The following is a 24479-nucleotide window of genomic DNA, read 5'->3' as shown; positions in this document are numbered from 1 at the left end:
TCCAAATCAGGAGGACACTGTCAACAGCAAACACATAGCAGGATGAATATATGGCCTTAACCTTTGAATCACCCCCCTCCCAATCCCCCATACCCCGCCAACCACCCCGAAAAAACAAACCCCCCCCCGCTACCCACCCCTTATCCCACCCTAACCCAGTGCACGTGTTCACGTTCCGCCAAAATATACAGGTAAAGCATAGTAGGCATCAGATACCGTCCTAGGTCCCAAGGTCCCCATCAGGAGGTTGTACATCATCCAAATCAACTGGGGGTTCCAAGGTCAACCCCCTGTAATCCGCCCACCGCTTCCAGATCTTGTAATGCTTCCGGGGGCATCCCCTGCCTCAAACACAAGCAATTCAAGCCCCATAAGAAAGTCTAAGCCTGCTTTCCAGGCGCTAAGTGGGGGAGCACGGTCGCTCTTCCAGGCTCTCGCCAGATCCCGTTTAGCCACAACCAGACCCAGCAACAGGAGGTGACGTTTGTAAATGTTTCCACCTACATTCTCCAGGACATGAAGGAGACCCAGCCTGGGTGTACGAGGAAGGTCCCACCCCAGTACCTCCGACAAACAATTCCACACCCCATTCCAGAATCGGGTTAGACCCGCACAAGACCACACTGTATGCAGCAGCGTTCCTCTTTCAGTCCCACAGCGCAAGCATTCCGGGGTAGCAATGAGGCCCGCCCTCCACAGTCTCTCCCTAGTGTAGTAGGCCCTATGTAGGTATTTAAACTGTATGAACCTGAGTCGCACAGCAATGGCAGCCCCACGGGGGGACTCAAGGGCCTCCCTCCAGTCATCCTCATCCAACGGGCCAATATCTGTCTCCCAGGAGGCCTTCAACGACAGGAGAGAAGAGGAGCAGTGAGTAACTAGCGTTTGGTATATTTTGGAGACTTTCTTATCCCCCAGGTCCCCCATGAAGAGCTTGGCCTCCACAGGGCTAAATTCGGGAAGCTGGTCCAGCCCCACCAGACTCGGTGTAAGTGCATGGCGGAATTGTAGATATTTGAAAAATTGGGTCTTGGACATGCTGAATTCGGAGCTGAGGTCCTGAAAGGATTTGAGGGTAGTCCCTGCGAGGACATGGCCAAGTGAGGAAATCCCGATGGCGTCCCAGCCACCAAACCCCGACAATGAGGCCAGTGCGGGAAGCTGTACGTTATTCCACAGTGGAGTTTCGGCTGTCAGCCTACCCCACCAGCCCATGCGGCGCAACGCCTGCCTCCAGATCACAAAGACTACCTGGGTGACCCGCGGCAATTTCTTCCGCCGCCTGGCCAAGTACAACAGTGTATGTAGCGTGGCATCGCCCATCAAAAAGTGTTCCAGTGCGTATGCAGGGTCGCTGTGATCGCCGTACCACCACTCATTCAGAACCAATAGGTGAGAGGCCTGGTAGAAGGACAGAAGGTCAGAGGTAGCCAGACCTCCACAGTACGTGGATAGGAAGCAAGTCCGCAGCTCCACCCTAGAGGCGCCCCCGGCCCACAGAAAGCGGCCCAGTACTAAATTCACGCGACGGAACCACTGTGGGTCAATCCTTTACGGGTGGTTCTGCAATTGATATAGGAGCCGTGGGAGGGCGACCATCTTGAAGATGGCAGATCTGCCATAGATATTAAGGGGCATGCGAGACCAGGTCTTGATGTCCGATTGGACTTTGTCCCACACCGGCAGCACGTTGCGCTCCCATGCAATTGCGGCAGATTCTGACAGGAAGACTCCCAAGTATTTTAGACCACCGACCGCCAATTGTAGGGCCGAAGCCCAGGGGTACGTCTCTGACTCTCCACCCAGCACCCACAGGGTTGATTTGCGCGGATTAAGAAAGAGTCCCGAAACCTCACCAAACACATGCATCATTTCTAATATGCGAGGGCCAGAGCGGTGAAGGTCAGTCATAAAGAAAAGGACATCATCCGCATATAATGCGATTCTGTCCGAGAGCTCCGCCTCCCATACAAAGCCTCGATAGTGTGCATCGAGACGCACCCATGTGGCCAATGGTTCCATGGCCAGTGCGAAGAGATAGGGGGATAGGGGGCACCCCTGTCGGGTCCCCCTGGCAATTGGGAACGTCTCCGAGATCGCTCCAGAGATACGCACTGAGGCGGTGATGTCCGTGTACAGCAGCCTAATATATGAGATGAACACCGGTCCCAGGTTGAGGCGCGGCAAGAGGGCGAAGAGGTAGGTCCAGCTGACCGAGTCGAACGCCCTGTCAATGTCTGCTAGCAACAGTGCTGCCCGATCCCCAGTTGCCCCCACAGCATCCACCGCCGCCTGTGCACGCCTGATGTTGTGTTGCGTCGCCCGGTGCGGCATGAAGCCCGCCTGATCCGGGTGGACCAGGTCTACAACATATGGGAGCAGGCGGTTCGCCAGCGCCTTGGCTAGTAATTTGGCTTCGAAGTTGATCAAGGATATGGGATGATAGGACTCATGTCGATCGGGGGGCCTACCCGGTTTCTGGAAAACCACAATTTCTGCCTGACGCCTGTCCGACGGCAGGCTACCACGCTCCCGCGCCACTTCCAACGCCCGCCTATAGTGCAGCCCAAGCTGCAGGTGGAATTTCTTGTAGAATTCACTGGGGAACCCACTCGGTCCCGGCGCTTTACCCACGTTGAGTTGGCCTAGTGCATCACCCAGTTCCTCCGCCGTCAAGGGGAGGTCCAAGGCCTCCTTTGCCTCGTCCGATATTGCACGAGGGGGAATGTCAGCGAGGAACCTATCAATTACTTCCGGTGGGAGGCAGTCCCGAGGAGCATACTGCTCCGCATAGTAGTTGGCAAAGCTCGCCGCAAGAGTCGCAGGGTCCGTTATCGGGGTACCCTCCCCGTCAGTGAGGCCTGGTAAAGTGATCGGTTGCAGCGTTTGTTGACACAGCCTATGGAGCATGGTGCAGGACTTATCACCCCAATGGTAGACCCTGCTCCGCGTGGCCAGCCACGCTTGGCGAGCCTCGTCCATTAAGACCGAGGCGTAGGATTGCTGCGCTTGTAGGAGTAGTCGTAGCGCCATTTCGTCCCCTTCCCCCCGACACCGTCTCTCCAGCACCTCCACCCGCTCAGCAGCTGCCACAATGGCCTCCCGTCGAGTACGACGGGCAGCAGCACACCATGCAATGTCAATGCTTCTCAGAGTGGGCTTCATGGCCTCCCATATAGTCACATCATCAACCCCTTCCGCTAGATTCTCCTGCCAATAGTGGGCGATCGCGCTGCGCATATGCTGTGTGTAGTCTGCCCGCTGAAGATGCCACGAGGACATCCGCCACCGAAATGGTCGGCGCGTCTTGCGCAAGTCGATCTGTATCACAACAGGGGAGTGATCAGACAGCCCCCGAGGCTGAATTGCAGCCCATTTCACCCTGTCGAGGAAGGCCCCTGGCACAAACACACAGTCCAAGCGTGAGAAGGAGCCATGTACAGCTGACACATACGTGTACTCACGCGCCCTGGCATGCAAGTGCCTCCAGGCATCTGCCCAGCCCAACCCATCAATCATCGCCCTCAGCCGTGTAGGGGAGGCTGCCGCCGCGACTCCCTGCGACCTCTGCCGGTCCAGGCACACATCCACCACATCATTCCAGTCACCACCAATCACGGCCAAGGAGTCCGGGATCTCGGCCCACAGGTCAAACAGTCTCTCCGCCAAGGACCACTGTAACGGGGGGGGGCATACACACTGCCAAATACCACTGGTTCCGCACCAATCCTGCCTTGCACAAACACATACCGACCCTGAGGATCAAGTCAGTGACGCTCGTGGGTATACGACAGCCGTCGGTGGACAAGAATGGCCACCCCTCTCGAGCCCCTGGAAAACCCCGCATGGAATACTTGGTGGAAACCAAATCGCTGCAAACTCAGTGCCTTTGTACCTAACATATGCGTTTCTTGGAGTAGCATCACATCGGCCGAGTCTCTTTTACCCCAGCGCAAAACCGCCCCACGCTTGATTTTGTCCAACATCCCCCGGACATTCCAACTCAATATTCGCATAGAGTCACTAGCAAGTTCCTGCCCTGAAATGTCAACCATTGTCCCGATGAAAAGGTCTCTGAGGCCTCCAGGGCCCTGCCCAGGCACCCAGTACCATACATGTCAATGCAGCAGAAATCACGTGCACCCCCTTTAGAACACCCACAACCCCCCCCATCCCCACCCACCAACCCTGTCCCCCCAACAACCCAACTCCAAGTCCCCACCCCTATACCTCATGAAACATTGAAGTACCTGTCGCGGCATGGGGAGCTTCAGGCCCAAAACAGAGCGCCTAAAGCCCACCATACCAATGGATCCCAACTACTCCCCCCAACTAACAGAGCCTTCCCTCAGGGCCACCCTCCAACCATGGGAGGATCAGGCGGCCCATAGGGTAGTACCCCGAACCCCATTGTACCAAAATTTCCAGATCACAAGGAGAGCGATGCAGTCAAACGCCACCCGGCTGAAGACCCTTGAGCCATACCAAGGTCCAGGTCACACTGCACCAGCTGCCGTCTGCTCAGCCACTGGAGCCTCCACACCAGGCCCTCCGTGGAGTCCACCAATGGACAGGGGTTAAGCAATAAAGGCTGAATTCACACGGTGCTTAGTTCTCCTTCCCTGATTGATTAGTGTCGGGTTGCGTCCCATCCAGAAGGCCTTCCCGGGACAGGGAGCGTCGTCGTGAACGAGATTTCCGTTGTCGTTTACCCTTGCCGGCGGAGTCACCCCTCTCCTGCGATGATCCACGCGATGGTCCAGAGCCCAGCCCCGGCTGGGTGTTTGGTCAGATCCTGACCGTCTCATCCGTCCACTTGAATACGTCTTCCGGGGAGTCGAAAAAGTGGGTTTTGGAGTTGAAGACAACTCGAAGACGGGCCGGATACAGCAGTGAATATTGGATCTTTAGGCCACGCAGTTTGGCCTTTGCAGCCAGGAAGGAATGTCGCTGCTGCTGCACCTGCCTGGTATAGTCCGGGAAGATCATAATCTTGTGATTGTCGAACAGCAGAGTCTCTTTGGCCCTTGCTTCCCGGAGTATGGTGTCCCTGTCGTGGAAGTTTAGGATTTTAGCTATGACCGGCCGAGGCCGTTCCCCCACCGGTGGTTTCTGCGTTAAGGTTCTATGTGCGCGCTCCACTACGAAGCAGCGTGACAAAGCGTCCGGGGGAAGCCAGCTCTCTAGCCACCTTGTCAGGAAGGCATCCATGGGCCCCTTCTCGCAATCTTCCGGAAAGCCCACGAAGCGTAGATTATTTCTTCGCGCTCGCCCTTCCGCGTCTTCCACGCGAAGAGCCAGTCCTTTCTGGAGCCTATCCATCTCCGCCACTTTCTGTTTCAGGGCGCCGACGTCACCCTCCACTCCTGTGATTCTGGTCTCGGTCTCCGCGATGCGGGCGATAGCGTTGCCGAGATCCTGGCGCAATAGCATGACATCAGCTCCCACCGCGCCAATTTTGGCATCCAACATGTCTCTTGACTGTGTGATGGCCGCCATCAGAGCCGCGTTATCTGGACCTGTGTTCTGGCCACCTCCGGCAGCTCCCGATCCCCCACTGGGTCCAGTGAATTTATCAATCGGCCCCTGCTTGGCGGAGCCAGTGCCGCCCCCGCCTCTGGTCATGGTCAGGTAGTTCAAGCGGGCCGATCTGTATCCGTGGCAGGCCCTCCTCTCACCGTTACCCAAAACTAAAGACCACCCGGGGTGATGCCTGAGCTTGGAGGCCCGCAGGGCGCTCTGCCACACTCATTCGCCACCACAAAACACGTCTACTGTTCCAGTCTCCAGCGATCAATGGCCACGAATGTCACTCAGGGCCCCAGCAAAGCCCCGGGTCCCCAACAGTAAGTGCAGCAGCAGTCCCGGCCCCTCACCTTCACGGGGCTCCTCGGGCCCGCATCGGCCACCACCGTCCTCTCTGGTCCAAATATCCACCCACAGCCGTGGGTCAAGGCGGGCACAGTCGGGCGCCGGCACCAGGGTGACCAGGCGACGCTTTCTCTCTGGGCCACATCAGCCCCAAATCCGGACCCAGCGTTGTGGTGGCGAGAAAGGCTCCAATGCCCCGCAGTCCGCTCCGTGGGCAAAGCAAGGAGATGGGCGCCCCCAACGATGGCGCAGGGCACCACACCACTCCCCAAGCCACTGGACTGTCCACCCCCACGGGGCCACACTGCAGGGCTCACAAATGCCGGCAATCGGGCAGAACGTGCCCCCTCCTCCGCCGATGGTCCGGCTCCAGCCCCGCCTCAGCACAGCCCTCAGTAGCCCAGGGGGACCCGACCGGTCCCGGGGCCGTGGAGCCCTCCACCAGCGCCGCTCCCTCGCAGCCCCCAGCGGCGTCAGTGATCCTCCAAGCGGCAGGAGACGCCGCCGCCTCTTCTCCGGCAGCCAGACACCAACCGTCTCGGGACTCACGGGGCCCGCCGGCGAGCAAGCCGGCCGGCGTCCAGCGCAGTCAGTCGGGATCCGCAAGAAATCGAGGCCCCGGTGCTCCACGCGGCAGGTAGGCCCGGGGATGCCGCCGCCAATAACTTCCCCAGCCAGGAACCGGGGGCCTCGAATGTAGCACCGGAGGGTGCCCCCTGTCCCCAACAGCCGCTGCCGTCGCTGTATAGTCAGTTGTGGGTTCGGGGTCAGGATAATTCAGCAGGATTAATTACGGGCCCGCGGGAGCTCTAAGAAGCCACGTCCGCCATTGTCGCCCTCGAAGCCACGTCCCCCCCTCTACTTTTTTTTTAACATACAAAAACTGCAAGTTGGTCGCAAACCAGCTGGAAAGGTTAGAGTGTATATTAGACAATGTCTCAACTGTTCTGAACAGTTCTTTAGTGGGGTTCTTAACAGCTAAGTTATTTTTGAGAAATACTAAGTTTTTTCAGAGATAATCAAGTTTTTATATTCTTGAATTAAGCTGGTATATTTCGTTTTTTCCTCAGATTTATATTGCTTCCTCCAAACTTTTTCCTTGCCTACGGCATTTATATTTCAGCTACTTGATGTGATTTTTAATAATTTTTAATAGGGTATGTTTAGTAATTGCGTTTCATATCGGGTTTGGATTGTCAAATGACTAAGAACTTCAATCTAAAGTATAAAAAAAAAAAGAAAATCCTTCCGCATTTTCCACTGCAACAGACATGTCAAATATCAGAATTTTGTGAGCTTTGATTCACCTGCAATCAAAAATCAAATGGGTAGTCCCAGTGGTGGTCTATCGATGCTCATAATAAGTAATATACTCCTGCTCAAAAGTCGAATCACATTTAACTCTAAAAACACAGTTGCAGTCGAAGTTCTGTAGTAACTCATCTATATATCTCATCAACTTGTACATTACCCCAACTACCAAAAAATAGACATCTCCCCTTTAATAATTGATTGAATTGAAACTATATGCAATACCTAATATAACTGTACTCCTAACAGGGGACTTCAATAAATATTTATTTTTTGCAAATGTAGACAGTGAGGAAGACGCTGTAGTCTCTATTTACTCCATCCCAGAACTTCTATATAACATACTAGCAGCCTGTCCCGACGTTGTCCGGGAGCAATTAGGCTTCAGGGCCCCCGCCCGCCCCGACGTCCGTGGGTTCCCCGGAGCCTTCCTCCATATATTGCAGTATTATACCTCTATGTTTACTTTGTACGCTTTTGTAACCTGCACACATAACTTTTTCCTCCTGTAATGCACCGTTTGGCTCACTTTTTTAATGCTCCGTTTGCTTCCTCTTGCTACCTGCACATGTCACTTTTTCCTCCTATACCTCTATGTTTACTTTCTATGCTTTTGTAACCTGCACATGTAATTTTTCCTCCTTTAATGCACCATTTGTCTCACTTTTGTAATGCTCCGTTAACTTCCTCTTGCTCACGATGTACACATTTGTAACCTGCACACGTAACCTTTTCCTCCTGTAATGCCCGCCGCTCCTCTCCGCCTGTCTGGCGCTCCTCACCGCCTGTCCGCCGCTCCTCACCGCCTGTCCGCCGCTCCTCACCGCTCCTCCCTGCGCCATGTCCGCCGGTCCTCCTCGCGCTCCTGGACGCCGCTCCTCCCCGCGCTCCTCACGTTGGGCAAGCACGTTGCGGCCGGCGCTTCTTCCAAGGGACTACTTTTTTTTCGGTAAATTTTTCAAATAACGTATATTTAGTAACTTTATATAGCCTATGTCCATCTGCACACCCTGACGATTACAACGATGTATCGGGTGTGTGGATTGGCGCTGTGGTTCCCGAGTTTACCCACCTCAAAGGTTCAAAGTTCTTCCTTTATAATAGTAGTATAGATATAGATAAAATAAACATTTGATGGTAGAGTGATGAAAACAACGCTTCATGGCTTTTGCCAACTAAATGGGAGGTACATAAACAATCGACGTGCACAATTCACTTTTGCTGCAATACACAAAAAATCCATTATTTATTATACTTTCCTGCACATCACTGAATTCTATAAATTAATACATTTCAAAATTATACATAGGTCTGATAGCAACCATCATCCTTAGCCGCTCTTATTATGTCACGTTTATATATATTAAACCCAGAAAAGCAGATGCCCCAGGATAAAATCACATTAATGAGAGGCAATGAATAAAGTGAAATGCTTCATTTAAAGCTAAAGTGTTACGACTATGAGATCAAACATCAATCACAAAATTCGTCAAATGAATTTATATTGGGGCTGCAGATTCCACGTTGAATACCAGCCAGTGCACTTTACTCTTCAAACAAATATACACATTTTTGTTTCTTGTACATCTAACTTTTTCCATATGGACTGGAAAAGGCAAAAATCAACATGTTCTTCTATCCAAACTATAAAAAATAAATATTCGTCAGGAAAAAAACAACAGTTACATAAGGAAATTCAGATTCTGATAAAAAATTATAACATAAAAATAATTAAAATCGCAAAAAGACTTAAAAATCACTCAAATCAACAAAAATAAACTATAAAGTTAGGGATCTTGCAGGACACTCCTCTCTTATTGTCCTGTGGGGTAGCTGCAACCGTCACAGGATTTGTACCGGACAGTCCTTTAGAGTGTATATGTTGGGCCCTACCTGTGATCTCCTTTGATAGAGTCAATGCCGGGAGCACATATCATACAATATAATCACCTTGTTATGTTATCTCCTTTACGTGTCCCTCTTTGATCCCCTCTCCGGGCACGACTAATGCCTTTCAGTTATGTTCAGTGTCGTGGATACCCTTGAAGTCAGACGCCAGTGGGTCCAGAGTGTCCATCACATAATCTTTCTGGTAGCTCTTGAGATTCATCACTTCCTTTGGTGCTGTCCGAATATTATTCTGGTGGTCTGTGTTTGTGCCTTCAAACAGAATGCTGGATTGTGTTTGATGGACTGGGCCCCGCTGCCCCACTCCATCATACTCGTTCCAGGGTACTGTACTACTCCTCTGGGTCCGATACCTCGGAGGTCTCAGCAGAGGGCGTTTCTCCACCCAAGCCCATGTCGCCTGTCGATTTTCAAAGAAGAGGGAGAGATTCTGAAAAAGTACCTTTAGTTTTCCAGGATATGGTAACATGTATTGTACATTCATGGACCTCAATTTCCTTTTGACATCTTTAAATGATTTGTGAACAACTGGACTGCCCTAGTAGAGGCAGGGAATTTTAATGTTTTGGGAGTCGTACAGATTATTTTTGTCATGTAGGCGTATGGATTTCATCTCTGTCTTTGTTGTTGAGAATTTGTGCATTCACAGGGTGAGGTGAGGTCCCAATTGAGATGGCCAATGGGACAGAGTGCAATGAGCATACTTAATAGTAAAACACTGGGGCAGTTTTCCCTCAGGTACCCATTCACAGATCCATTGTTCCAGTGTTTGAGACAGGTCTTCGGCCTGCATGGTCCCAAGGAATCCAGCAAAGTGTAGGTTGTTGCACTGCGATCACTCCTCTGCATTTCTACTCTCATTTCAATGGACTGTATCTTTTTTTATTTCAGCTTTTGTTGTATTTCCATGACAGAGCCCTCCGTTAATCAATCAGTCAATCAAGGCATTTATAGAGCGCACTTCTGTAGTAGGCGATCTCTGTGTATAGTCATATTCTAGTGAATAGTCCCGCTCATGTGCGGGGACCCCAGAGCAATCAAAAATAATCTCTTAAGCTGTCTTTTTGTGCAGTCCTGCATAGACACTTAAGAGAGAATTTAAAGACAAATAATGCAGCCTATACCTGCTAGGCTACACTGTCCAGTACTTCAACTAGATATTCCACCAACACCATATTCAGCACAGCCTGCCAAGTTTCCCTCATAGAGAAACTTCCCCTTTTACCAAGAAAGCCTCTGGAATGATAGAGAGGAAGGGGTGGACAGACAAGCCCCATGTGGCTCAAAAAGGGATACTGTGCCTTTAAGAAAACTTTCTAGAACTCTCAGTTTCCCAGTATGCACAGCAGGTCCCATCCACTTTCAGTTATTTTTTCCGGCTCCTGCTAGCAGGACCCTGGGGCATTGAGCTCTCCCTTTTTAGGGTTTATTTCAACTTTTTTGCACTTTTAAAATGTTAGATTGTGTTCACTCGACGTGCTTTTGTGCCTTCTTTAATTACTGGTGTTTTTCTGGTAATTCTGAGCCCTCATTTATCAAATATGCCTGCCTTATTTGATAAATGCCCTGAGTGCTCTAGGAAGAAGGCCAAGTCCGATCCACACGAGGTGTGTATCCTGTGTCTCCCTTCTGCACATGTTCCTGAGGAGTGTGAGATCTGCCAGACTTTCTCCTCCAGGACCCTGAAGGAAAGGCAGAAGATCAGGCTCCAAGGACTGGAGCAAAAAAGACAGCAAGGTCAAGGTGGGTCTGGGCATGCTGGAACTGCTTCATATGCCCGTGCTGAGGCCTCTGGGGGGCTCCCCAGTGAGAAGAAGGCCAGAAAACGCCACCGGTCTCCGTCGACGTCGATAGCCTCGACATCGGCGTTTAGAGGAATGACCACGGTCTGTTCCCCGTCTCCCCAGGGCTCTGGGTCCAAGCGGCGTCGACATTCGTAGTCGAGGGGACTGACGTCGAGACCTCCGTCGAGGTCGACGTCGAGTGCAGATTCATTGTCGTCGTCGAGTCATCGACATCGAGAGAGGTCGCGCCGGCGCTCGCCGTCGAGGCGACACCGCCCGTCGACGTCGATTCGGCGTTCGACGTCGAAGAAGAGATCGTTGACGCCGAGAAGATCATCGACGTCGAGAAGATCATCGACGTCGAGACGTAGAGCTTCGAAGTCACGGCGATCTTCGACGTCGAGAAGGAGAACTCCGACTTCGAGACATAGATCATCGACGTCGAGACGCCGATCGACGGCGTCGAGAAGGCGTTCATCGGCGCCGAAGAGGCGCTCTGAGCCTAAGAGGAAGGCATCGTCCTCCAGGAGACGTTCTGACGCCAGAAGGTCCTCCAGATCATCGGGGACATGGCGGCGACGTCGTTCACCGACGGGGGGCCTGACCTCTCGGTCTCCCCAGTCAGGTCAGGCGAGGAAGAAGAGGAGAGTGGAGAAGTCTCCAGGCTCTGTGTACTCTGTGGTATACTCTCCCCCTAAGCCGAGGTCTCCTTCACCACCGCCTCCGTTACCAAAGGATCTGCCCCCTCGGATTCCGACGCCACCTCCACCGCCACCTCCTCCCCATCATCCTCCTCCTCCGCCGCCTCATGGGCTGCCACCGCCTCCGCCTCCGCCACCTCACGGGTGGCCGCCTGCTCCACCGATGTCGGCCTCGTTGCCACACTTTCCGACTCCGCCTACAGTGCCTCTTCCTCTGAGGATCCCGGTCAGGCCCGCGGAACGACCAAGGCCGAGGAGGTCTAAATACCGCTCCGGACGGAGAGGGAGATCCAGGAGTCGCCGTTGTTCGTCTACTAGATCTAGACGGCGCCACAGAAGGGGCAGGTCTAGGTCTCATACGGATTCGTCCAGCGCCAGGGACTACTCACCAACCCTGTCAGAATCCCCTCGGACGAGGGTGTCGCCTGTGGACGACATTATCTCCTTCCAGGATGTGCTGCTGAGAGGGGTGAGCAAGCTGGGCATCACGCTTACTGTGCCCACTGCGATGACCTTTGATCTTTGTTGCTGCTAGTGCCGGGATTGGTGAAGCCCGCCATGGAGTTATTCCTCACTCCGGCTACTACGAAATCAGCCCCCTCCAGGCTACAAAAGAAGTACAGGGCTCCTGACTCGGACCCAGCATTTCTCAGGGTAGATACAGCACCGGATTCGGTGATAGTGACGGCGGCGCGAAAACAACATGCCACCACCCCGTCATCTACAGTGCCTCCAGACAAGGAGAGTCGCTGGATGGATTCAAGCAAACCTGGCCGAAGACGGCTGTAATGCCAGAAACCGGTCCCCGGGAGCTTGTTTCCTTCCCAGTGTAAGAATTGGCTTTTGTAGTTTGGTTTGCCCTGTTCCCATCATGCACTGGGACAGGAACAGACTAATTTGCATACAGCCAGGTTCTGAAACTGGGATAGTGCAGTGAGCTAAAAAACGGTGTTGGATCTAGCCCTGATCTCTTGACTGGGTGAGAGCTTTCTGCTTAATTCAGAGACTCTGTCCCTCACCACCCCTTGTTGTAAATATTTTTGTCCACCCTAAGCGTGGAAGGGTATTCTCAGATGTGAGACCCTTGCTCATTGCACCATCAGGATTCAAGCAAACTAGGCCGAAGACGGCTGTAATGCCAGAAACCGGTCCCCGGGAGCTTGTTTCCTTCCCAGTGTAAGAATTGGCTTTTGTAGTTTGGTTTGCCCTGTTCCCATCATGCACTGGGACAGGAACAGACTAATTTGCCTACAGCCAGGTTCTGAAACTGGGATGGTGCAGTGAGCTAAAAAACGGTGTTGGATCTAGCCCTGATCTCTTGACTGGGTGAGAGCTTTCTGCTTAATTCAGAGACTCTGTCCCTCACCACCCCTTGTTGTAAATATTTTTGTCCACCCTAAGCGTGGAAGGGTATTCTCAGATGTGAGACCCTTGCTCATTGCACCATCAGGATTCAAGCAAACCGGGCCGAAGACGGCTGTAATGCCAGAAACCGGTCCCCGGGAGCTTGTTTCCTTCCCAGTGTAAGAATTGGCTTTTGTAGTTTGGTTTGCCCTGTTCCCATCATGCACTGGGACAGGAACAGACTAATTTGCATACAGCCAGGTTCTGAAACTGGGATGGTGCAGTGAGCTAAAAAACGGTGTTGGATCTAGCCCTGATCTCTTGACTGGGTGAGAGCTTTCTGCTTAATTCAGAGACTCTGTCCCTCACCACCCCTTGTTGTAAATATTTTTGTCCACCCTAAGCGTGGAAGGGTATTCTCAGATGTGAGACCCTTGCTCATTGCACCATCAGGATTCAAGCAAACCGGGCAGAAGACGGCTGTAATGCCAGAAACCGGTCCCCGGGAGCTTGTTTCCTTCCCAGTGTAAGAATTGGCTTTTGTAGTTTGGTTTGCACTGTTCCCATCATGCACTGGGACAGGAACAGACTAATTTGCATACAGCCAGGTTCTGAAACTGGGATGGTGCAGTGAGCTAAAAAACGGTGTTGGATCTAGCCCTGATCTCTTGACTGGGTGAGAGCTTTCTGCTTAATTCAGAGACTCTGTCCCTCACCACCCCTTGTTGTAAATATTTTTGTCCACCCTAAGCGTGGAAGGGTATTCTCAGATGTGAGACCCTTGCTTATTGCACCATCAGGATTCAAGCAAACCGGGCCGAAGACGGCTGTAATGCCAGAAACCGGTCCCCGGGAGCTTGTTTCCTTCCCAGTGTAAGAATTGGCTTTTGTAGTTTGGTTTGCCCTGTTCCCATCATGCACTGGGACAGGAACAGACTAATTTGCATACAGCCAGGTTCTGAAACTGGGATGGTGCAGTGAGCTAAAAACCGGTGTTGGATCTAGCCCTGATCTCTTGACTGGGTGAGAGCTTTCTGCTTAACCCCTTCCCTGCTGGCCCGTTTCCGCCCCCGTGCGGTAAACAAACGAACAGGGGCGGGCCATGACGAACCCCAGCCGTCATCAGCACACGAGCACCGTAGTGCATGACGGCTGGGGTTCGTCACCAGCATGGAAGGGGTTAATTCAGAGACTCTGTCCCTCACCACCCCTTGTTGTAAATATTTTTGTCCACCCTAAGCGTGGAAGGGTATTCTCAGATGTGAGACCCTTGCTCATTGCACCATCAGGATTCAAGCAAACCGGGCCGAAGACGGCTGTCATGCCAGAAACCGGTCCCCGGGAGCTTGTTTCCTTCCCAGTGTAAGAATTGGCTTTTGTAGTTTGGTTTGCCCTGTTCCCATCATGTACTGGGACAGGAACAGACTAATTTGCATACAGCCAGGTTCTGAAACTGGGATGGTGCAGTGAGCTAAAAAACGGTGTTGGATCTAGCCCTGATCTCTTGACTGGGTGAGAGCTGTCTGCTTAATTCAGAGACTCTGTCCCTCACCACCCCTTGTTGTAAATATATATGGATGGATTCAGCAGGCAGGAAGATCTGCGGGGAGGCCGCCACCTCCATGAAGGCCGCGAGTGCCTCTGCGTTGTTGGGACGGTACGATCGGGCTCTGTGGGAGTCCCTCCAACAGTTTGCTGACCTCCTTCCCAAGGAGAAGAGGGAGGATTTCATGGAGCTCCTGAACGAAGGGCTGCTGGTCTCTAATCAACTGATCAGCGCAGCTGCGGATTCATCGCGCCTGGCAGGCCACGGGTACTGCCATGGAGTCAACCAGAGACGTCATGCCTGGATGTGGCTTACGTCATTGAAACCTGATGCCCAACAGAGGGTGGCCAACTTACCCATTTCGGGCAAGACCCTCTTTGGAAAGCACGCTGACGATGAAATGGCCCGGATGAAGGCAGAGGCTGAAACCCTGACGGCTGTCGGGTTGGAGAAGCCCAAGGAACAAAAGAAGACCTACCGCCCGTTCCAGAGATGGTACGGGGCGCCGGGCAGGGGACGAGGCCAGCAAACTGGACAGCAACAACAGCAGCAGTTCCAGAGGAGGCCCTTCCAAAAACGTCAGAAGGGCCGGGGTGGGCAGCAATCTGCCACCGCGACCAAAGGCCCGGCCGGGTCTAAGCCCTGAGCTGTTACTTCCCTGTTATCCGTTATCCACTCCGGTGGGGGGAAGTGTCCAATACTACCTGGCAGAGTAGAGAAAAATTACTCAGGACAAGTGGGTGCTGAATTTTGTTTGCAATGGATACAGTCTTCGGTTCATCAGCCCGCCTCTAGCAATTCCACCGGTTTGCTCGCACTTTCAGCTGCGCAAGCTCCAGGCGGAGGCCGATACCCTGTAAAGAAAAAGGGCGATAGAAGACGTCCCTCTGTCTCAAAGGGGAAGAGGTCTTTACTCACGGTTCTTTCTGGTACGCAAGAAAGACAAGAACGAGTTCAGGCCCATTCTGGATTTGCGACAAGCAAACAAATGGATTCGCAGGGAAAAGTTTCGCATGCTGTCTTTGCTCTAGATTTACCCTCAACTGCAAAGGGGAGACTGGCTGTGCGCAATAGACCTACAGGATGCATACTTCCATGTGCCCATTGCACAGAAACATCGGAAGTTCCTGCAAATCCAAGTCGGCGCCAATCTCTATCAATACACAGTACTACCGTTCGCGCTGACGGCTGCGCCCATGACCTTTTCAAAATGTATGGCAGTGGTAGTGGCACACCTGAGAAAGAACAAGGTGTTTGTCTACCCGTACCTGGACGATTGGTTGATCAAGGCACCCTCCTTCTCGGAAGCTCAACACACTTCCAGAAGACGTCCGTTCTCATGAACAAGCTGGGGTTGCACATCACCATGTACAAATCTGTCCCGACTCCGGTCCAGTGCCTACAGTACTTGGGAGCCTCCATCAATACGCTGTCAGCAAGCGTATCTCCTTCGGAGGAGAGACGGTTATCACTCCTTCGGAAGGCTCAGGCTCTTATGACTGTTCCATCTACAACAGTGAGGACGGTGTCATCTATACTGGGGTCGATGACCTCTTGTATCTTCCTCACGCCACATGCACGGCTACACATGAGACCGCTGCAGGAGTGTCTAGAGGATCAGTGGGACCAGAGGCAAAGGATCTGGCGTGACAAGATACGACTGTCTCTGCATGCTCTACAGTCTCTGAAATGGTGGTGTTCAGCAGAGAACTTTCTCAAAGGGGTTCCCTTCCACAAGGACATTCCCACTCAGACCATCGTGATGGATGCTTCTTTCCAGGGCAGGGGAGCGCATTCCGGAGAGTTACAGATACAAGGACAGTGGTCCCCGAAGGGGGCAACGTATCATATCAATTTCCTGGAACTCAGAGCTGTTCACTTGGCACTGAAGGCCTTTCATCTGTCTTTTCAGACCAACTCTCTGCTTGTACAGACGGACAATACGACCATGATGTATTACCTCAACAAGCAGGGGGGTTCGAGATCGCGCACACTGTTGCAGGAGGCGCAGGCGATCTGGCACTGGCTGCTAGCCAGAGGACTGACGATAACGGCTACCCATCTGCCAGGTGTGCAGAATGTTCAGGCGGACACACTGAGCAGACTGATTCAGGAAAACCACAAATGGGTCATAAACGACGAAGTACTCGGAGACGTCTTCGCCAGGTGGGGCACTCCAGACGTGGATCTGTTCGCCACCGCCGAAAACCGCAAATGCTGAGACTTCGCATCCAGGTATTATCAGCAGGGGATACTGGGGAATGCGCTATGGATCAACTGGTCGAACAGCTTTCTGTACGTTTTTCCACACATTCCCCTGATTCCGGCGGTGCTCATCAAGCTGTCCCAGTCCCAGGGCACGGATGATCCTAATTGCCCCGGAATGACCCAGACAGTGGTGGTTCACGGACCTGCTTCACCGGTCTCTTCTTCTGCACATACAGCTGCCGTGCCGGCCGGACCTTCCCACGAAGTTCGGGGGCAGATGGTACACCCCAACCTCTCGTCTTTGAGTTGGGCGGCATGGCTCCTGAGATAGTGCAATATGGCCATTTGATTCTTCCCGCAGATTGTATGGACATACTGAAGAAGGCTAAGAGACCTTCCACTAGGACTTCCTATGCTTACAAGTGGAAGAGATTCTGCATCTGGTGCAAGTCCAAGAACTATGATCCGACGACATGTAAGGAAGATGTCATCCTTCCATACCTCTTGCATTTGGCGCAGTCGGGCCTTAATTTTCAATCCATTAAGGTCCATCCAGCTGCTCTGACTGCCTACAGGAAATGCCCTTCACAGACTTCCTTTTTCCTTTTTCCAGATTCCAGTGATAAAGGATTTTTTGGAAGGCTTGAAGAAAGTGTTTCCTCCTGTTCGTCTTCCTTCGCCTTCATGAGAATTGAATGTGGTGCTGTCCAGAGTGATGAAGGAACCTTTTGAACCTATTCATAAGGCTTCGCTACAGCACCTTTCCTGGAAGGCGGCGTTCCTCGTGGCCATTACATCGGCCCGCAGGGTGAGTGAAATTCAGACATTGTGTTGCCAGGAACCTTATACTGTATTTCATGCTGCTAAGGTTGTGATGCGTACTCACCCTAAATTTCTTCCTAAGGTTATTTCTGATTTCCATGTTAACCAGACTATAACTTTGCCTACGTTTTTTCAGAATCCTTCCACTCCAGCGGAAAGAGCTTTTCATTCCCTGGATGTCCGAAGGGTGTTGAAATTCTATTTGGATAAAACCAAGGATATTCGTAGGTCAGACCAATTGTTTATCAACTATGGTGGGTCAGTCAGGACTGGTCTTGCTGCCTCTAAACAGTCCATCTCTAGGTGGATTGTGTCCTGTATCCAGTTATGTTACCAAAAGGCTAACAAAACTTTAGGAGGTAAGCCTAAGGCTCATTCCACCAGGGGCAAAGCGGCTACGACAGCTTTGCTCCGTAATGTTCCCATTGCGGAGATCTGCAGGGCTGCCACTTGGAAGTCGGTCCATACCTTTGCTAAGCATTACTGTCTGGACTCTGATGCCAGGGCAGATGCTCAGGTTGGGCAGGCTTCGCTGCAAAATCTGTTCGCACAGTAGTGGTGTTGTTTTTCTTTTTCTCCACCGCCGCTTTGGTGTTGGGGATGGGTTTGCCATTCTATTCACTAGATAATGACTATACACAGAGATCCCCTACTACAGAAGGAGTAGTTTCTTACCTGTAACTCCAGTTCTGTAGTAAGGGTATCTCTGTTATAGACATAAGCGCCTGCCCTCCTCCCCGGTGGAGAAAGATGTTCATGTACTGAATGCTACAGGTCTAGCTTTATACGCCTCCAAAAAGAACTGAAAGTGGAGGGGACCTGCTGTGCATTCCGGGATACTGAGAGTTCTAGAAAGTTTTCTTAAAGGCACGGTATCCCTTTTTGAGCCACATAATGGTAGCCTATGGGGCTTGTCTGTCCACCCCTTCCTCTCTATCATTCCAGAGGCTTTCTTGGTAAAAGGGGAAGTTTCTCTATGCGGAAACTTAACAGGCTGTGCTGAATATGGTGTTGGTGGAATATCTAGTTGAAGTATTGGACAGTGTAGCCTAGCAGGTATAGGCTGCACCATTAGGTAATCTCCATTGAAAAGCAACTTTAATTAAAAAACATGTTCTTACTACATTTCTGAAGTGGTGTTTGACGTAACCATGAACCCGGGTTGGTCTCGGATAGATTTTTCTGTAGCCAATTGGGCTCACTTACTTATTAAGAGGTGGTTACCTGCAGTGCGGAATTTGTGCTCCAACATTTCTCTTCTTCATTTCTGACTAGGATCATCTCCATCTCCTTAACTATTCCCAAGACGTTATCGTTCAGGAGAGACAAAAAAAGTCAGCGATGAGCCAGTAACTAGCTTTTAATGTAGGTATCTCTATTGCTTCACCCACAGATTACCTGCATGCAATTTTGGGCATAGACCTAGTTACTAGTATCCCTTCCGCTCACTCTAAAGGTAGAGGTAGCCATATTGGCAGGTGAAGGTTATAAAGTTACGCTGTAAACAAATCTAGTTGTGCATCACCCATCTATAGTTTTCTACAAATGTATTAACTGTGACTTCTGAGTCCTCCATTTGGTGATGCGGAGGATCCTGCCCATGTCAGCAATCTGTACATAGAAGTAATTTTAGCAAGAACTCATGCTTTAAGTAAGTCACTGGTCCTTTTTTCATTCTAGATATACCCCTGTGGGACGTTCTTTTTTCTCTGCTCCGGAGGGCTATGACCACCCTTTGGGGGGAGGTAGAGAGGTCTGGTTTGGATTCCACCAATCTGTTCGACCTGCTATGTGGAAAATGATGCTTAATATCGATGGTAAGTCTTATGAAATGTTTTCAATTAGTATGTTCTTCAAAATCACCTGATGGAGAAGTACAGTTTTTGTGTGCCCCATTGTTACTTCTTCTACTGTCCCCTCTTGTTGGGTTGGGCACTGGTTTCCACAGTGTTAGCGGTATCAGTTTAGTAAAATTAAAATGCCCCTGTGCATGCCTTTTGAGGGCCTAAATACGTTGGGCAGTCAAGCTTATCACTTAACTCAAGCGTAGCCATGGACTCCGAGTATATTTTCAGTGCAAAGAATCTGATAAGTATTTGACATTTTACATAACAAACCTCGCCTCTACATGTTGATAATTTAATTTGAAATACTTAATGATCCAGAAATACTTGTTGTCAAGATCTTGATAATACCAGCTACAAAAAGTGCGTTCTTTCATTCCAAACCTTTTAGCATACTTTTTCATATGAGTTTTTTGTGGAGCTCACAATGCATTCTGTACATTAATCAAACAGTTTCTTATGCACATTATGAGTGTACACTCAAGTTTGAAAATGGTCAATGATCTGTTGAGAAATCTTCTTCCATTGTGCAAGTCTCATATATCATTCAAGTAAACTTGCAAATGTCACCCGTACAGCTTCTAGCCTGGTTCACAAGGAGTAACATAACTTGTGTATTTGTAAAGCGCATGTTCAACCAAGGATATCTTGGCGCTGAATAACAGATGCTTATTGTTCAGCAACTCAATTGTACTCATTTTATCGATCACAGACGGATGAAAGGCAGAGTAGACCAGCTGGAATTTGAACCTGTGGCCATCAGGTCGAACCAGGCCCCTAGAGTGGATGCATTAGTCCACTGAACCCCCAGACCCAGAGACCATTGTATTCCCACATAAGAACAGCATCGATTGGCACAGCTGGTAAACACCCTTTACAACGAAACTTTTACAACGCACTACTGTTACAACGCGGTCAGTACAACGCAAACCATTACAACGCATTGCGCTGGGGGACGCTCTAGGATAGGGAATAAGTTTCATTTTCTATCCAACACCTTCCCTAGTGTCCACGGGGACTGGATTTGGAATAGAAAATTAAACTTTTCACTATCCAGCACCTCTAAGCGCTATGCGTTGTAAAGGTATGCGATGTAAAAACCGCGTTGTAAAGGCAGGCGTTGTAATAGCCTGCGTTGTAACGTCATACATCCGCACAGCTGCTTGAAAAGCTTCTGGAGGGAGAGTACAAATAAACCCCAGAAAGCCAGTAAAAAACTAGTTGAAGCATTCACCACATCCAGTTGTCAGGGAGTCTGTTTAATTCTTCTCTAATTGGTTCTGCGAGCAAGTGCATCTGCTGCAGGTATTGTATTATTAGCACCAGCCAGGAGGCTGCGGATGGTGAAGGTAACATTTAGGCAAACTATAACGCTAGTGATTATGCTGAATCTGATTAAATATTGTAGTGTGCTCTGGTGTTTGCTGTAACATTGTTACCTTATTGAATAAAAAGTATTGTGGGGAAAAATCAGTAATGTGGGGATGATGTCAGATGATCTACTTATATACTCTCCAGAACACCCACAGGCTAAATGTAGTTAGTGTGGGAATATTTAAATAGACTGAATGATGGAAGTTCTAGATTTAGTTAGCAGAGTCCCAAATTCATCATCTTCAAAGCATCCAACAGTTAGCTGATTCGTGGAATCTATGCATTGGGCATTTAAGGCCTCTGTTTAACTTTGGAAGTTCATTGGTCTCTGGTGGCTTAAATACTAAATGTGGAGACTGACCCTCACTGTGGGATTTATATTCCCAATTAGTTGTCCAGCTTGAGTTTTATACTCCAGTAAAGAGGCTGCCAGCTCTGGCACATTTGTACAGGAACATTTAGCAGGAAATGTGAGAAAGTTCAAATGAGGCCCTAAGTGCTTCAGTTACTGTTGCTAGTTTTCAGGACTCTTTGGTATGGATGCTGACTCCATGCCTCCCTGTGAGTTGGACTACAAGTACCCAGTAGCACATGCACTATATATGAGACCAGGAAGGAAATGGGGAAGAAGGATAAGGGAAGGGATAAACTCTGGAATGACCCAGAGGGGTCCGTAGGACTGTAACCCACACTTAGTACTTGTCCACCACCTATGGTAAAACACAGTATATTATGATGGGTGGACATTGATCATAACGCTTATTATAGGTGTGTAGGGTCCTCTAGTTGGCAATAGTATGCACCCTGTCCAAGTAGGGACCCTTCCTTCTAGTCAGGATGAGTAAAGCACACACCTAAGTTTGCCTATGCTCACCCACTGGTAGCTTGGCACAGAGCAGTTAGGCTAAACCACAGAGGCAATGTGTAAAGCATTTGTATATAGCCCACAGTAACACAGTGAAAACACCACAAATAAATACCACACCAGTTTAGAAAAATAAAGTATCTTTATCTAAACCAAACTAGACAAGAACGACAAAACTACAACATACATAACTCAAAATATGACTTTTAAAAATTATGGATGTGTCACTTTAAGTGCAAAGCACCTGGAATGCACCAAAATCACAAGCAAAACAGGCACAGGGAAGGTGATGCATTGGTTCCTTACACGCAGGGAAGGTGATGCGTTTATTCCTTGCTTCAGTGGAGGTGATGCGTAGGTTCCGTACTGCCACGCAGGGGAGGTGATGTGTCGGTTCCTTACTGGAGAGGAGGTGATAGTCAGTTACTTACTGCAGCCCAAGTGTTGATGGACAATTGGCACACAGGTGCGATGTGTGGAAATCCGGACACACTGGAGGTGAGTGCGGCGGTCACACAGGCGCTGCACCGAATTTCTACAGCAGCGGTTCAAAGATTCATCAATTCTTTTAGCTGCCCAGCAGAGACTGCGTTGAAGTCAGCGCGGTCATCTCATACTTTGGAGATCGGTACATGGGACTCGGCGTGCTGAGGGTTTTCAGGCTCCTGACAGGCGCTATGTCGATTCCTTCGGACACATGGCGGTGTATCATTAAATAACACAACCTCAAGAAGAGCGAAGCGTTAACTTTGCAGTTTCTTTAGTTCTTCACAGATTTTTGTCACAGGAACAACCTCCAGGGGACCAGAACTGGAATAGGCAACCTCAGGCAAGTCAGAACTCTCAGCAGTGGAGTTCAAGAATTATGTAGGTTAAGTATTTGTGTCCCTGAGACTTCAGAACATGAGGCAAGCACACACAAGCCCTTGGAGATTCTTAGTAAGTAGGTTTCACAGCAGAATCAAGTATTTGGCCATGCCATAGCAGAAGCAGCAACTGCAGGCCAACCCAGCAAAGCAACAAAGAGCAAAGGGGTAGTACTCCACCTCACAGCTCTTCTTCCTTGGCAGAGGTTCCATATGAAGTAATCGAAAGTGCTGTGGTTTTAGTTCTAATATTTATACCCCATTTTGTTGTTGTAGTCTTTGTTTCAAAAGTCTCTGAGCTCAGTAAAAACTAGTTCTGTCCTCCCTGGCCCAGCTTCACTACAGGAGGTGGAGACAGCATTGCACCGAGCAGCCACAGCCTATTCAGGTACTAGCAAAAACTCCTCCCCCCCACTCTGAATGCATAAATGTCTATTCAGCATGGCTATGAGTTACCCAGGAAATGCTGGACTCACCTCAACCCCTCCTTGGGATGGTCTAGAGTGAATGTACATCGCCAGCTCCTGTCACTCCAAAACCAGACGGTGAATACAAAAGCAGGTAGAGGCACACATGATGGTTAAACAAGAAAACACCCACTTTCTTAAATTGCCATTTTCAAACACACAATTTAAAAACCACCTTTATAAAAGGTGTGTTATTAAATTCTGAGTTCAGAGAGCCTAAACTCCAAATCTATAGCTGTTCCCAAATGAAAGTGACACATGTAAAATTTTACATGCAGCTCCAATGATAGCCTATAGGAGAGCTAGTCCTCGCAATCGTGAAAAATAAAATACACAGTATTTCACTACAGGACATGTAAAACACACCAGTACATGGCCTACTTTTAACACACACTGTATCCTGACCATGGGGGTACCTTGGGCCTACCTTAGGGGTGACCTACATGTAAGAAAAGGGAAGGCACTTGCCGGGTCGTAATTGCAGTTACAACAGTGTGCATGCAGACACTGCAGGTGCAGGTCTTAGACAAATATGAAAGGCTACTTGTGTGGGTGGCACAACCAGTGCTCCAGGTTCTGTTCTCTCTATGCCACTGGAGTCAAGCTATCCTGGCTGATGAGGGGTGAAACCCTGAAACCGGGCCTTGGATGCTTGTTTCCAGTCCAGGGAGGACCTGGCTTGGCAGTATGGTCTGGACTGTTCCCATTGCATATAGCTGTGTCTGAACTGGGGTGGTTCCTTTGTTCGCCCTAAGTTGGTAGGGTATGCCCAGATGTGGCCCCTTGCTCACTTTGCCGCTGGCTTCATGCTAGCCTGGCTGATGAGGGCTGTTAGCCCGAAACCGGTCCCAGAATGTTTGTTTCTGGTCCAGGGAAGACTTGGCTTGGCAGTTCGGGCTGGACTGTTCCCATGAGACACAGGGTCAGGTTATATCATACGTAGGATTTCTTTCTATACCCCACATAGAAATCTTTGCTCCTCCAATCTGCTGCTGGTCAATGTCCCCCGTTTTAAAAAGACTAGGTCAGGAGGTAAGGCTCTCTCCTTCTTTGGACCCTTCTGCTGGAACAAAATGCCCCTCCGTTTGAGGAGCATTAAATCCACAACCTTGTTCCAAACAAAACTGAAAACCTGGCTTTTCTCTTCCCCCTAAACTGTCTTCCATGCTCCTACCACTCAGCTTTAGCACCAGGACACTCCTTGGAGTAGCAGTGTGCTCTATAAGTATCCCCACATAGACATATACATAGGGTCAAGACAAATTTGCATATAGCTGTGTCTGAGCTGGGGTGACAAAGTGAGCTAAAGAACGATGATGGATTCAACCAAGATCTGTGACTGGGGGCGAGTGTCTGAAAAGTTTCAGCACTCCGTCTATCATCTCCTTGTCTTTGCTTTGTTCGCCCTAAGCTGGCAGGGTATGCCCAGACTTGGGTCCCTTGCTCACTTTGCCACTGGATTCAAGCTAGCCTGGCTGATGTGGGCGGTTAGCCCGAAACCGGTCCCAGGATGCTTGTTTCTGGTCCAGGGAAGACAGGGCTTGGCAGTTTGGGCTGGACTGTTCCCA

At 50.2% G+C, this 24479-nt stretch overlaps 1 protein-coding gene across 1 annotated transcript in view; it reads left to right on the top strand.

The window, feature by feature from the left end:
• Window positions 1-24479, top strand: part of LOC147731455 (protein argonaute-3) — a 1378491-nt gene that overhangs the window by 424145 nt on the left and 929867 nt on the right. Inside the window, exon 5 of the mRNA XM_086956497.1 lies at window positions 19176-19312. Within this exon, the coding sequence (XP_086812623.1) occupies window positions 19176-19312 (137 nt within the window). The remainder of the gene's footprint in view (window positions 1-19175; window positions 19313-24479) is intronic.

Source organism: Lissotriton vulgaris, chromosome 2_1 (genome assembly GCF_964263255.1).
Source record: "Lissotriton vulgaris chromosome 2_1, aLisVul1.2, whole genome shotgun sequence".
In the NCBI taxonomy this organism is placed as follows: domain Eukaryota; kingdom Metazoa; phylum Chordata; class Amphibia; order Caudata; family Salamandridae; genus Lissotriton; species Lissotriton vulgaris.
Note: the sequence above shows the minus strand (reverse complement) of the source record. Positions and strands in the feature narration are given on the sequence as shown.